A 12,988-nucleotide genomic window follows, 5' to 3' on the forward strand; every position below is an offset into this window, starting at 1 on the left:
AACCTTCAGCTTTTACTGTAAATTATTGACACTGGCCTTATATGTTACATCGGGTCTGAATGAGTTGCCAAAAAGACCTAAAAGGAAACTTTCATCCACACAGAAATCCAAAGAGGAATTTCAAAAGAATCAATAATTGCATAGGTATTGATTAAATCTTAATTTCAATCCCTGCACAGGAAGTCAGGTGGTGTGTTTCCCCCTATTGAGCATCACCAATCGGGCCAACGTTGTCTGGGCAGGCTGAATTACATCCTCCCTTTGTCTCGTGGAAACGCTATTCATCTTTTTTTATATCATGCACTATTCAATTATCCGCCTCTGGTTTTGATCAAGCCTTTTCTGTTGGCCACTTTTTGCCTTTAAGTCAAATGCTTTATCTGGCCTGTCCCTTCCTCACTCTATCCCTCTGTCTCTGTACCTTCCTTTCGTCATCCCTCATCTTCTGTATCATTGATTTAACCTCACTTTGTGTGACTGGCCTCGAGTCCCCGCAGACCCTGCTTTCAGAACGATATATGTTTGAGCCTTCGGCTTAAGAGGGGCTCACCTCACAGTGAGACAGGAACAGGACAGCCTCTAGTGGTGCACAAGAAGCACTTCAAGTGGTGGATTTTCCTCCCAAAGCTCAAACCCGAGTGGCGCTGATATACAGGCATCCACCTGAGCTAAATCAAATCTGCAGGATGTTGATTTTTTTTTTTTCAATACACTTGACCGACAGCTTTGATTATCTGCAAAATGCTGCAACTTACAAGGATATTCCACATCAAATCATGTGCAACAGCCTTATAGATCCATTCATAGGCTGGAAGAAAAAGACATCGATAGGCAAAAAGGTCCACATCTAACGTCTAACAGGTCCACATCTAAAAAAATGAAACACACCTGCAGAAGTAAACCGGCAACATTTGGCAGCCTGGAGCAAACAGAAACTTTACAAACTCAAAAAGTGAATAATAAAAACCAAACAGAATCATTTAACAGCTAACTCAACAAGATGCATTTCGTGCCATGCTTTCGTGAAAATCACACGCTTCTTGTCTGCAGTAGAAATGTTCGAGTTATTTGCTTCTCTGCTGTTTCCATTCCCAATCTTAGAAATACCGCGTCCAGTCATAAATAATGACTAAATCAGCACTCCAGTTTTCTGACCCATAAAAGTGAAAAGCTCCACAGCTCTATGGGGTCTGTGCTTGTGTGCGCACTTGTGTACAGCTACATGTGCGCGTCTGTGTCAGGGAGATGGATAGGAGGGGAGCTGAGCTTAAAACCCAGCAGGAAAAGATTTTGGTGCCTGCCTCCCCATCCTCCTCCTCCTCTGCCGCCTGCTCTCTCCCCAGAGTGAAAACGCCTCGTGAAGAGGCCGGATATGAATTCATTTTACGCTAAGATGAAGTTATTAATGCCCGCCATCTGTTATCGTCAGCTCACTGCCAGACGAGAAGCAGCAACACAAAGAGGAATGCAGCACCAGTTGGAGAGTCGCAGACATCAGTGAGAGACGATGCCACCTCGGAATTGATGAATAGCCTTTTTCAAAGATATCTATAGCCTGTCCTCTATGTACTGAGAAGAAGCGCCTCCATTTCTGCGAAATACAGGTTATAAGACACTTGTCAGAAGCCTAACAGTGATAGGGAGAGTGCAGATATACTGCTTGGGGTTCAGCAGTGACCATTTTTTTTCCCCTTTTGGCAGCTTTCAGAGAGAACAAATTAAATTTTGCCATTCTTTTGCAAATCCCATCATTGAGTGTTAGAGAATTATCTCACGCTGTTTGTCTTATTTCAGGGAATTAAAGAGAAATCTGAGGGAATACGCGGTGGAGTATTTAGCACTATTTTCCGCTCTCTTTTTTTTCATCTTTTCACGCCGTGTAAATCATTACAGAACAATGTTGAGCTATGCTTCAAAAGTCAAGTAAAAGTTTATTTCTGTAGCACATTTAAAAACAACCTCAGTTGACTAAAGTGATGTAAAAGCTATACCAACATAAGCGTAATCAATAGTTGAAATCAGCAATAAAACATCAAGAAATAGGAAAATAAAAAAAATCTAATAAAACTTTGCTTGCAGAAAATAAGCCACGATAGCCTGCTCAACCAGAACTAAAAGCCGGCAAAAAGAAATTGGTTTTTAGCAGAGTTTTCAAATGATCAAGAGTCTGGGCAGCTCTTATATGAAAAGGTAGACTGTTCCACAGATTAGGGGCCGCCACCGAAAAGGCCCCGTCACCTTTGTTTTTGAGCCTTGATCTTGGAATGCTCAAGAGTAATTGGTTTGTAGACCTCAGCGCTCCGGCTGGAGAGCGAGGCTGTAAAAGTTCAGACAAGCCGGGTTGCACCACACCATTTCAGCTCTCAAGAAGAACTAATGAAATTGGAAACTGAATCCTGAAATAGACTGGAGGCCAGTGCAGGGACGCCAACACAGGTGTGATGCGATCACGCCGTTTCTTTCCTGTCAAAATGGAGAGCTGCTGAATTTCATACAGCTTGCAGGCAACAGAGTGACGACTGATCCAGGCCAACCTAAAAAGAAATACAACAATCTAATCGTGAGGAAATAAAGGCGTGAACTGCTCCACCCAATCATAAAACACACAAACATTTAGTATTGGCCCGTGGATGCAGGCCCCCTTCTCCTCCTCCAGATGCCCCCCTGATTAGAACTGCAAGCCCTTTCTGATGATAAATAAACCATACAGCCAATTTTCACGCAGCTGGCTGCATAATTCATCACAGGGGAAAATAGCGCACATGCAAGTGTGTCATGTTTGTTTAAAATGAAGCGTTTGACGATCCGGCGATGAAGGAGAAATTAGCCAGATGAGGAAACAGTGCTGGAGGTCGAAGGGGCTCCTCGCTGAATATTTAGACCATGACAGTAATCAAAAAGAGCTATTGACAAGACAATAGGGGGAAAATTACACCAGCGGTCTTTGAGCCAGTTGTTCCATTGTCCTTCATGCAACATTTTCTTCTGTTTTTTTTTTTCTTCCTGGAGGAATCTGACAAGCGTTCATCATTACCACCTCACATTACGCACATCTCAAGATGTCACCTCAAATCGAGTGTGTGAATCAATCCTTTCAGTGCCATTATTGATCACTCACTGGCTATTTACTAATCAACACAAAACAAGGCAAATCCTGTTCCTGTAATCGGAGAAAATGAGACAAGTAGTAGCTCATTACTCTAAACTAATTAAGACCAATTCAGTGGCACTAGGAGACAAACTAATGTTACCTTTGCATGCATCCTTACACTGAGCCGCTGCTTGGGTACACAAAGCATCTCTTAACTCAATTAATCAGCAGGACTACCAGCTCTGTGAGGCTGCATAATGCTACCATGCTCACAGTGACAGTAGCGCTGACAATGATATTCATCTGAAATTAATGTGTTTGCACATTAATAGTTTAGAAGGTGTTTTGTTTTTTTAAGTAAACAACAGCATGATGATAGAACTAGACTAACCCATTAATCTAATGCCATCATCACGCTTCATATGTATTCATGAAAACTGCAATATCCATATATTCTGTCAGGTCCTAATGGGTTGAATATCAAGTCATCAGCAAAGTCTCAAAAATGACTTCTAATGGGAGCATTATTGTCTGCACCCAGTTTTGTGGCAATCTGTCCAACAGTTGTTAAGATAACAAAAAACAAATATATAACAGCTGGAGGAAAAGAAAATACTTGTAGGATTCGTCCTCTGAGAACGATGATCGTCCATACCAAACTCACCAGGTTTAAGTTCAGTCCAGCTAATTTGAGAAATTAGTAAAAAAGGTACAGCTGAATGAAACGTGTCATTTGAAATTGATAGGCTATGACCTGTGACATTAAATACCAACACAAGTGTGAGCATCATTTAAGGGTTGGTTAAACTTGAAACCCCTCGAAAAAAATCATTTTCTTTTCCCATGGACTGGTGAGACATCATGGAGCCGCATCACACCCCTGTGCACGTCTGCTCAAACACTCTGAAGCTTTTTCTAATTTATTCTAAACCATTAGACAACTACAGTAAATTTATATTTTTTTAAATGAATAATATGCCCCCCTAGACTAGTTTAAAAGCAAGAAAACAAAAGTCAAGACTGAGCAGAATTTAATTGATAAATCGTGCTAACATGAGCCAAGCTAATGTAAGCAGTGCTAGCTCCAACAACCCTTGTAGGTTCGATCTTCCAGCTGCACTGAATGTGGTTAAAGACACACTGGCGATATACCAGGTTAGATTAATATAGTTACAGGCAGTTAACTTACAAGTTTCAGACATTAGCGCAGAGAAGATATCATTCATTTTCCACACCTGCTTTATGCTATCCTAAAGTTGTTTTGTGCTACAGTAAGCTTGAAAACACGGTGCAATTAACCTTTATTATAAGATTGATAACTGGCTTAACAAACTAGCACCTCTGGTGCAAAGGCATCAACATTAGAGCACTGAAATTTAAATTGCAAATTCAATTTTAATCACTGAAGCAGCATTTCCAGACAGCGAGTGAAGGTTTCAGTGAAGCTTGTTGGCAATATTCAAACATCAAATAGCAGACACGATGGAGGGGAATAATGACTTCAGAGGCTCTCCAAACACAGCTGCAGTGATTCCACGTTCATTCTGAAGCAGTGTCTCCTCTTCCTTTCTTTAATTAGACAGGGATGTAACACAAGCTCTCTTTCATTTGATTTTCTCTCACAATTGTTGTCACAAAGATTTAATTGTGCCTGTGACGTAAGCAGTTCTTGGTTCCAGACCAGCAAAAATGTTGGCTGCTCCCAGGATCTTTGTCCTTGGAAACGTGAGAACTGCTTTGAGATCAGGCAATGGATCCGACGACTTTGGTGGATAAGGATTAACAGTAGATTACAGAAAATTACTTATCATCTTTATGAGTTTTCACAGACGGGTGTTTTTAATTTAATTTGTAATAAAAACAAACTGATAACATTTTAAGAGAAGCATTCATTTGGATACCAGCACAACAGATGCTGCTGAGACCACAATGTCTCAGCAGAATTAATGCAGAAGTGAAAGCGCTGTAAAATATAGACATCACTATCATCTCTTTAGAGAGCAATATAGGAAAACAGTATAATCATAAGCATGGTACAGTATGACAAAATAAGAAACGGGGAGTTTTATCTGCCCAGTGAGGCTAAAAAATGATTCCTGTGACTTATTCAGAACACTATTATTCTCCAAAATAACCTCTACATCTGCTGACACAGTGAGAAAAAAGGAGAGAGAGGCGCAGCCAATGATATACTCTATATTTACTCCTTTCTTTTCACCGTTCTTGATTATCATTGTTGGGGTTTTTATGAGACCTGAATCTGATGCTGCTTATCAAAAGTGTAATGCAGGGCTCAGCCTTCTCTTAATCTAAACCCGGAAAATGATCCTCTCTGTGTGTGTGTGTGTGTGTGAGAGCTTATGAGCACTTCTGATAGGGATATAAAGCAATATGAGGGAAACAGTGTGGGCCCATTTATGTGAGAATTACGATTTATCCTTTTTTGCTTCATCCTTTTTCAATGCAAAGTGCAAATCCAGCAAGTTGAGAGTGTGAAAAAGTAAAACTGTGGGACCACAATATTTGCACAAAAGCACATTCACCTCTCTATGTGTTAGAGGTCTGAATCTTAGCCAGATGTCTCCTGAGTCGTGTTACCATTGCGCCGATCTGAGCAGACACAAACAGAGATGTTCACTCCTGTAATGGGGTCTGTTGAGACAAACAAAATCACACCACAGGGACGCAACTTTTGACGATAAGAGTAAAGCTCTGTATTCGCTTTTTGTCTACCTTTTTAAAAACACCACTGGAGATGATCTTTAATTAATAAGGCTGAAATGTAAGGCTGCATATTCTCTTTGCTTTGAAATGAAAAAGCTGGTTAAGCAAGGACTCAAGGGGGAGTCTTTTACTTAACTTTAACTTAACTGCTGACTTGAAGTAAAAGTTAAGATACAAGAAAAACGTATCAATGCGTAACTATGGCAAATAAACAGCAGTTCTAAGAAAATACAGATAATTCAGAGATGAAGAGTGATAGATTTTGTCTCCTTGTCTCAGTCTGATTAATAGGTAAAGAGTTGTTTCATCAGTTTGGTTTATCATCAGAGATACAGATTAATAAATAAAATTGGATTACAGATTGACATGGCTATCAAATGTTTTGACAGAGAAGGATCAAGCCCACAACAGAGAATATTTCGTCTATTTGAGGAAGACCAACTCCTTCGTCCGCCTGTCCTGTCGTCATTCACATTTAAACTGACAACCTGATGTGATAACACTGTTCTGATTTACAGCAACAACGTCACATCCGTGACTGCAATCGCAAACATAACAAGTAACAAGTCTCGACAATAAATCCATATTTCTGTACAGTTTGTGTTCATTAGCTGAATATGTCAATCTGCAGTTGCTCTGTATTGGCTGGAGCTAAGTGCAACGTGCATCAAGCACAGTGCAGAGATGTGCCAGAAGGCGTAAGCTCATGTTATGTCACCATTTCTTTCACTACAGGGGTGGCAAATCACACAGAATATATATCCTTCAATATTGCATTGAAACAATTATGATGTACAGTAATTGTGTATTCATTCCCGTTTGATGCATCTTTGTGCTAAGACACTACAAAAATATGCTTGCATTTATAAGACGGCTTTCATAACGAATCAATTTTCCAAAATATTAATAAGGAAACATCAGTGTCTAAACAGCATTTTAATGTAGCAGCTGCTGTAGGTGATGATAGTTTTTAGAATTTTACCGTCAGTTTTGGTTTTTCTGACTTTTTCTCTCATCTTTTTGGTGAAATACTGGAACTTTAAATCAAATCAAATAATGTTAGTAATATAGAGGAAAATATGTATCAGTGGTGGAGCCGCTAACAACTCAAACAGATTGTAAACTACTGGTTTACTCTTTATCAATGTGTTGTATTTTTTTAAGCTTCTTTTAATAGGAAATCTTTATCTTAATTGTTACTTCCATCAAAAGCTCTCAGATGGGTGATGAAAGATGACTTGTAAACTAGCCAGAAATGGAAATACTCAAGTATGACAACTAACAGTACTTGAGTAAACGCACTCAGTTACATTCCATCCCCGATATTCAGCGCAGAGACGCTGATGTCATAGCACATGTGACACTTGATTGGCTATTCACAACCATTTCACAACATGTGAGGGGGCCATTTTTAATGCTGATCCAAAGAGAAAATCATTGATTTTGATCTTTTGAGTTACACAAATCTGATGGGAACGCCTCAATAGTTTTTATTCGTTTTATGTGTTCTACGAAATATTATACTCCAAATATTCAACAGGTAGAAATAGACCGGAAGCAGAACGTTGTCGTTCCTCTTTGTGAGCCCAACCTTTAACTTAGGACCGACTGAATTGAACCCAGTATTTCGGTCTCCTGTCGGAACTTTTATTTGGGGGCAAGCAGAGCCTCTGGTGACTCACTTGATAACTGGTAGTACAAAAGTATTCATCAATAACAAAATAACAATGTGACCTTCAGCAGAAAGGTGAGCCCCAACCTGCTCTTTCACTCCGTCTGGTCCTGGATTCAGAGTTAAGCTGGTACAATAACAGTGACACAGAAGCGCTGTGTAAGGATGTGTAAGGGGGGTTGTGAAGTGGCAGATCAAAACTGTGAGGTGGCTCTGTGGGGAAGCTGACTCACTGGATGAGCTCTTCATTCCACTGGGCTCTAGCTCTCATCCACACAGTGTGATGTAAATGTCACCTCCAGACTGTCTCATTAAGGCCACACAGCTGGACACAAGCCAAAGCTTGGATTGACATTAAAAATGAGCTCTGGTCAAAACTGGGCTGAGAGCACTATGTATACACAGTTTTCTGATATAAAGCCATGAGCTGCAGCAATGGAACAACAAGAGTGTACGATCATGTATTCCACCTGTAACCATCACTGGATAAAACGGCCGTATTCAAAAGGCACCTCTTCTCTGCAGTATCCCCCACTACGCTCTCAGGCTGACGCGTATGGATTATACATCACTGTTTGTATTGATTTCAGATCATGTTGAAGTTCTCTGCACCAACAAACACAAAGACGAGACCACCAGTCAATAAATCAACCTCATGTTAAATTCATGCACACCTCAACCAGTGTTTTACCTCCTGCACCTTTCCCTACAGCATTAGTTAGCAATACAACTGCTAGCAGCAAAAGCAGAGACACTCGTTTGGGTAACGAGCCGTTTAAAAGGTGTAGGACAGAGAAAATACGCAAGTGTACTTCCTCTCTTAAGCAGAGGTAATAACAGCAAGTTAAAGAGATAGACCAATTGAGCATTATAAGAGTGCGTTTGATTGTTTGTGGTTAAGAAGTCCAAAACAAAAATGTGATCTTCTACTTTCAAAGTCATCCACTCTGTCGTGTTTCTATACTACTGCAAAGCACCAATCACTGCTCAGAAGGTAAAGTGGAGGACCAATAAAGTCCATCTTCTCACATGTAACCTCATTCTTTTGAAACTCACAGCAAAGGCACCAAAAAGACAAAATATTGCTCCATCTTGGGTTTTGGGAGGTGTTTTAACCACTAAATTGTAAATATTACAAGATTATTTCTTATATGTTCTAAATAAGTTCAGTCAGGTTCTATTGTGTCTCAATTAACTGTAGAAGCATGCATGGTATTTTATATACTTGGTCTCTGCGATGGACTGGCGACCTGTCCAGGGTGTATATATATATAAGCATAAAAGATGAGGGAATCCAAGTAACATCTATATGAATGCTAAAATACTGTGGGTTTTTTTCAGTAGAGCTTTACATTGCAACACGATAAGCAGAGATTCTCACTTTACCTGCCAGTAGTTTTAATCACATGGGTGGTTATTTCTCCTTAAATATATATATATATCGTTAAATATTAATACAAGGGAGAGAGAAGTCACACATACAAAGGTGTTATGAAAGAAGACATCAAGTATTCTTTAAAACCAGAGTAAACAAACAAAAGCTTCCCTCTCACTGCTATGTTGTTGGTTTAATGTTTCAGCACCATGGAGAGCGCCAACGACCCGCTTCTCTCCTTCCTTAGTTCAGCACCACATCACCGCCCTTAGAAACATGTCATACTTTAACAATTCACCCATTTGTTCCTTCCTGATATACAAATACGGATTCAGATGCAAACACAAGCGCATAATCGTGATCTCACTCTGGGTTGTGGCGTTTTCTGAAGTGACTAAACGGCGCCACTCAGACGTTTAAAGGGACGTAACCGACGCGTCATTTATTGACAGACGAGCCAGCCAATTGAGGCGTTGACGCACTAGTTTGACAACTTTGCCCTTAAAAAGGGTGACTTTTCACTAAAAAGCTAAATATCTTAGCGCTGTAATCTGCAATAAATCCCCGAGCCATACGCAGCCTGCGTATTGCTCCTTATGTTCGAGCTGAAAGTGCTCCCGGCTGGTAATCTTGCGCGTAAATGTGGTGCCAGGGCAAGTTTCTTACGTCTTCGTCCTCGCAGGCTGCTGTGCCGTGCCGGCGGCTGTGACGCTGAAGCCGAGGTCGCTGGTTTTCCGCCGCACTCTCCCCGCCGCCACCTTGCCCGAGGAGATGGCTCGCCTCCGGAGGGTCGGGGAAGGATTTGTTTGTGTTGATCTTGCCGGCGAACCTCTGATACAGCGACGCCATGTCAAGTCGTCAAAAATAAAAATAAATAAATAAAGATAAAATAACTCTGCTTCTAAAGAAAGTTGGAGAAGGTCAGTAAGGAGCGGCTGAATTAACTCAATTAGATGCTGCTCTTGTTCGTCTGGGAAAAGAGATCACTCCAGGGTTCAGGATTCAGAGCACGTATACTTTCACGTTCGCCAGTTGGGTCTCGGCGATCTCGCAGTTTCCACACTTTTCCAGCGGCTCGCGGTTTGTCTGAACGCAACACTACATATCCAAAAAAAAAAATCAAACAAACTGAGCTGGATGGTCCCGCGCCTCTTCTCTTCCTTTGTGGCAGAGGAAACAAACAACAAAAAAGTCTCCGCTGACAAACGCCCGGGGACTGATTAGTCTGTCCAACAGAGCCGCTGAGCCAAACAGCTGCAAAGGACACAACCTTCACACATTAGATTTCTGCGGCTCGCGGTCGAAACTTATCATGACTTGGCACATAAAGTGGAGCTCAAATATCACCATTAGTTTATTTTCAGCTGCCTCCATGCGGGTCGGCGGTGATGTCATGTAGAGAGCAACAGCGCCCTCATGTGGAGGAAAGTTGCGGGAGAAGCCGCCACGTTTGCGGAGAGACAGGTTTCCATAGACCATGAAATAAGAAGATTAATCTGTCTGACATCACTCAGTGAGATTTTTAATCCTCACTTTATTTATTTTTTTTACCACCCCCACCTCCCTCTAGCTGTCGTGAGGCAGCAGACAAGTGAAATGCTTTCTGTGTCGTCTTCCACTGATTCTGCTCCTTTACTGCCTTAAAATGTCACAAAGTTGACTTTTACACCCAAACCTAAAGGGTCCACTTGTTATTTTCTTAATGATTGATAATTTTGCCAATAATTTTCTTCTTTTGGTTGCTTAAACGGACAGAAAATAGAGAACATGAACATTTTCTTTGGCAGCTAACATCCAAAGAAGAGCTTTGGAGTGACCTTGAAGAAGCCTGGAGAGTTATTCTTGAAGACTTCTTCAAGAAATTGCAAGTAAGCTTGTCTAAGAGGGTTTAGGTGTTGAAAAATAAAGGTGCTTATACCAGACATTAAGTTTTAGGCTTGTTAGAATCGTAAACACTATTTTTATTATCTTTTAATGCTGTATTCTTATTTATGTTTGCTCATGTTTCATCCGTCTCTGCATCCGTGTCCTGTTTTCCTACCAATGTATTAAGAAATCAGGGCTGGCTCAGGATTTTGTGTGCCGTAGCAAATAAAAACATCTAATCCTCACATCTGAGAGGCCTTATTAATTGCTTGTTTTGCATTTTTGCTTGAGAACAACCCAAATAGTGACTCAAAAGAAAAGCAAATAAATTCTCCGCTAATCCGCAAATGGATTAATCTCAACATGTGAGTTTACCATTTACTGCTTCCAAACAAATGTGAAAAAAAAAAGAAAAAGAAAAAAAATCGGAAACAATACAAACTGTTCCTCTGCATCGCTTGTTGGCCTGATCGCACACCGTCCAGCTGTATTTGCAGCCCCAGAGCAGGAGTCACTTCACACAAAACAGACCAACAAGCCGTCATCTGATTTGATTTTGTAAGGCCTCACAGGATACAGAATATCTCCCGTCTATGCACGAAACAACTCGAACACGTTGGGGTTTCTGCCTCAGAGAATTTAAAAACAGAATTCCAAGAGAAGGCTTAACTCTCCTGGGGGAAAGCAGTATGAGATGTACACATATTGCTTACTATATATTTGCAGCCTGCTGACAGCAGAACACCTCCCATCTGATAGCAGGTTAGACAGGAAAGGAGGCAGAGTGGGATAAGACCTGTCCTTGTGTTTGCTGTCCATCACCCTGTGGCAGGTGGGCCTCACCACAACCCTGAACTGGATGAAGCAAGTGTGGAAAACATTTCCCACTTTGCCTCAGTCCATTTTAAATGAGATTTTTGGTCCACACAGCTCAGTTCTTGGATCATGTTAACATGTGGCTCCTTCTTTGCACGACAGAGCTTTAACCTGCATCTGTGGATGGCACGGTGAACTGTGTTCACAGACTATGATTGTCAATACTGATTTTTTTTGCTGTGTCCCTTGGACACAAAGATGTCCCCAGATTCTCTTAATCTCCTGATGATATTATGGTCTGTAGATGATGGAGTATTTAAAGTCTTTGAATTTATACGTTGACGAACATCTCCCCACAATATGTTGACGCAATCTTTAGCAGACTGCTGAGCATCTGCTCATCTTTAACTCAGAGATTCTGCATCTCTAAGGTGCTCTGTTAACACCCAAACGCGTCACTTACCTGTTGCCAATAAACCTAATTAGTTCCATCGTGTTTCTCCAGTTGTTTTTTTTTTTATACCACTTGCTTTTCCATTTTTTTTTTCTTGCCCGTCCCAACCTTTTTGAGAAGCTCCTATCAAATTCAAGATCAGCTAATCACTTTCATGAAATCAGAAAATGTCTCACCTTCAACATTTAATATGTTTTCTATGTTCGATTGTGACAGAAGGTTCCAGAAATTTTCTAAATATTTTTTGGAACTACGGTGGTGTGATTACGTCTGACTATCAGCAAAACGAGTGAGATCCCACACAGAATATTTCATACGAACATTTCATGATGAAGAGTTTAGTGCAGCTGGCAGTGAGAAGATAAACCCTTCATCTGGGCAGCAGAGGGCAGGCCTGTGTGGCTTAATCCAGACAGAGTGCTCCGATAGTTGGGACAGCAGCAGACCTCTGAGACTTTGAAAGGACAAAAGATGGCAAACAAGTCAGTATAACTTTCATGTGATTTTTAAATCAGTGTTAACTATCACAAAGCAGAACAGAGTGGCTTCACTTTTTGTGTTTTGCCATCTGGCGTACAAATTTCATTGACATGTAATCAGTAATAAGTGAACACAACCTTCCCCTGAAGGGCCACTGAGGAGGATTCCTGAAAACTAGTTCCAGAGAAATCCCACCAAGCATAACAAGGCTTATTAATGTCTTTTTTTAAGCTTGTTTTCCTTTCTTTTACTCATAAAATCTATTTAACACGAAAGCTTAACATCTACTAAGACAAAGAAATGAAAGTCCTCGCAGCTTAATTAGACACTTCCATCTGGTGGAAAATGGCAGCTTCACTCAATTCTGAAGAAAGAAACAGCTCACCCATGCAAAGTTGTTTTCATTCAAAAACTGTGCACACACTAATGAGTTCACATCTCCCACTCTGTCAGCCAGCCAGCATGATTTACGATGGATTCTCATTTCACTCAAAGCTGCACTCACGTCTC

General features: G+C 40.8%; 1 protein-coding gene across 3 annotated transcripts in view; it reads right to left on the minus strand.

The window, feature by feature from the left end:
• The window catches only part of dpp6a (dipeptidyl-peptidase 6a), a 247,212-nt gene that overhangs the window by 179,095 nt on the left and 55,129 nt on the right, over nucleotides 1-12,988 (minus strand). The window contains exon 1 of one of the 3 annotated variants that reach the window (XM_075452811.1): nucleotides 9,529-10,071. The exons of the other annotated variants lie outside the window; for them this stretch is intronic. Within the exon in view, the coding sequence (XP_075308926.1) occupies nucleotides 9,529-9,711 (183 nt within the window). The 5' untranslated portion in view covers nucleotides 9,712-10,071. Of the gene's footprint in view, nucleotides 1-9,528; nucleotides 10,072-12,988 lie in introns of those variants that run through there. 3 annotated transcript variants of the gene reach the window in all.

This window comes from Odontesthes bonariensis, chromosome 20 (assembly GCF_027942865.1).
Source record: "Odontesthes bonariensis isolate fOdoBon6 chromosome 20, fOdoBon6.hap1, whole genome shotgun sequence".
In the NCBI taxonomy this organism is placed as follows: domain Eukaryota; kingdom Metazoa; phylum Chordata; class Actinopteri; order Atheriniformes; family Atherinopsidae; genus Odontesthes; species Odontesthes bonariensis.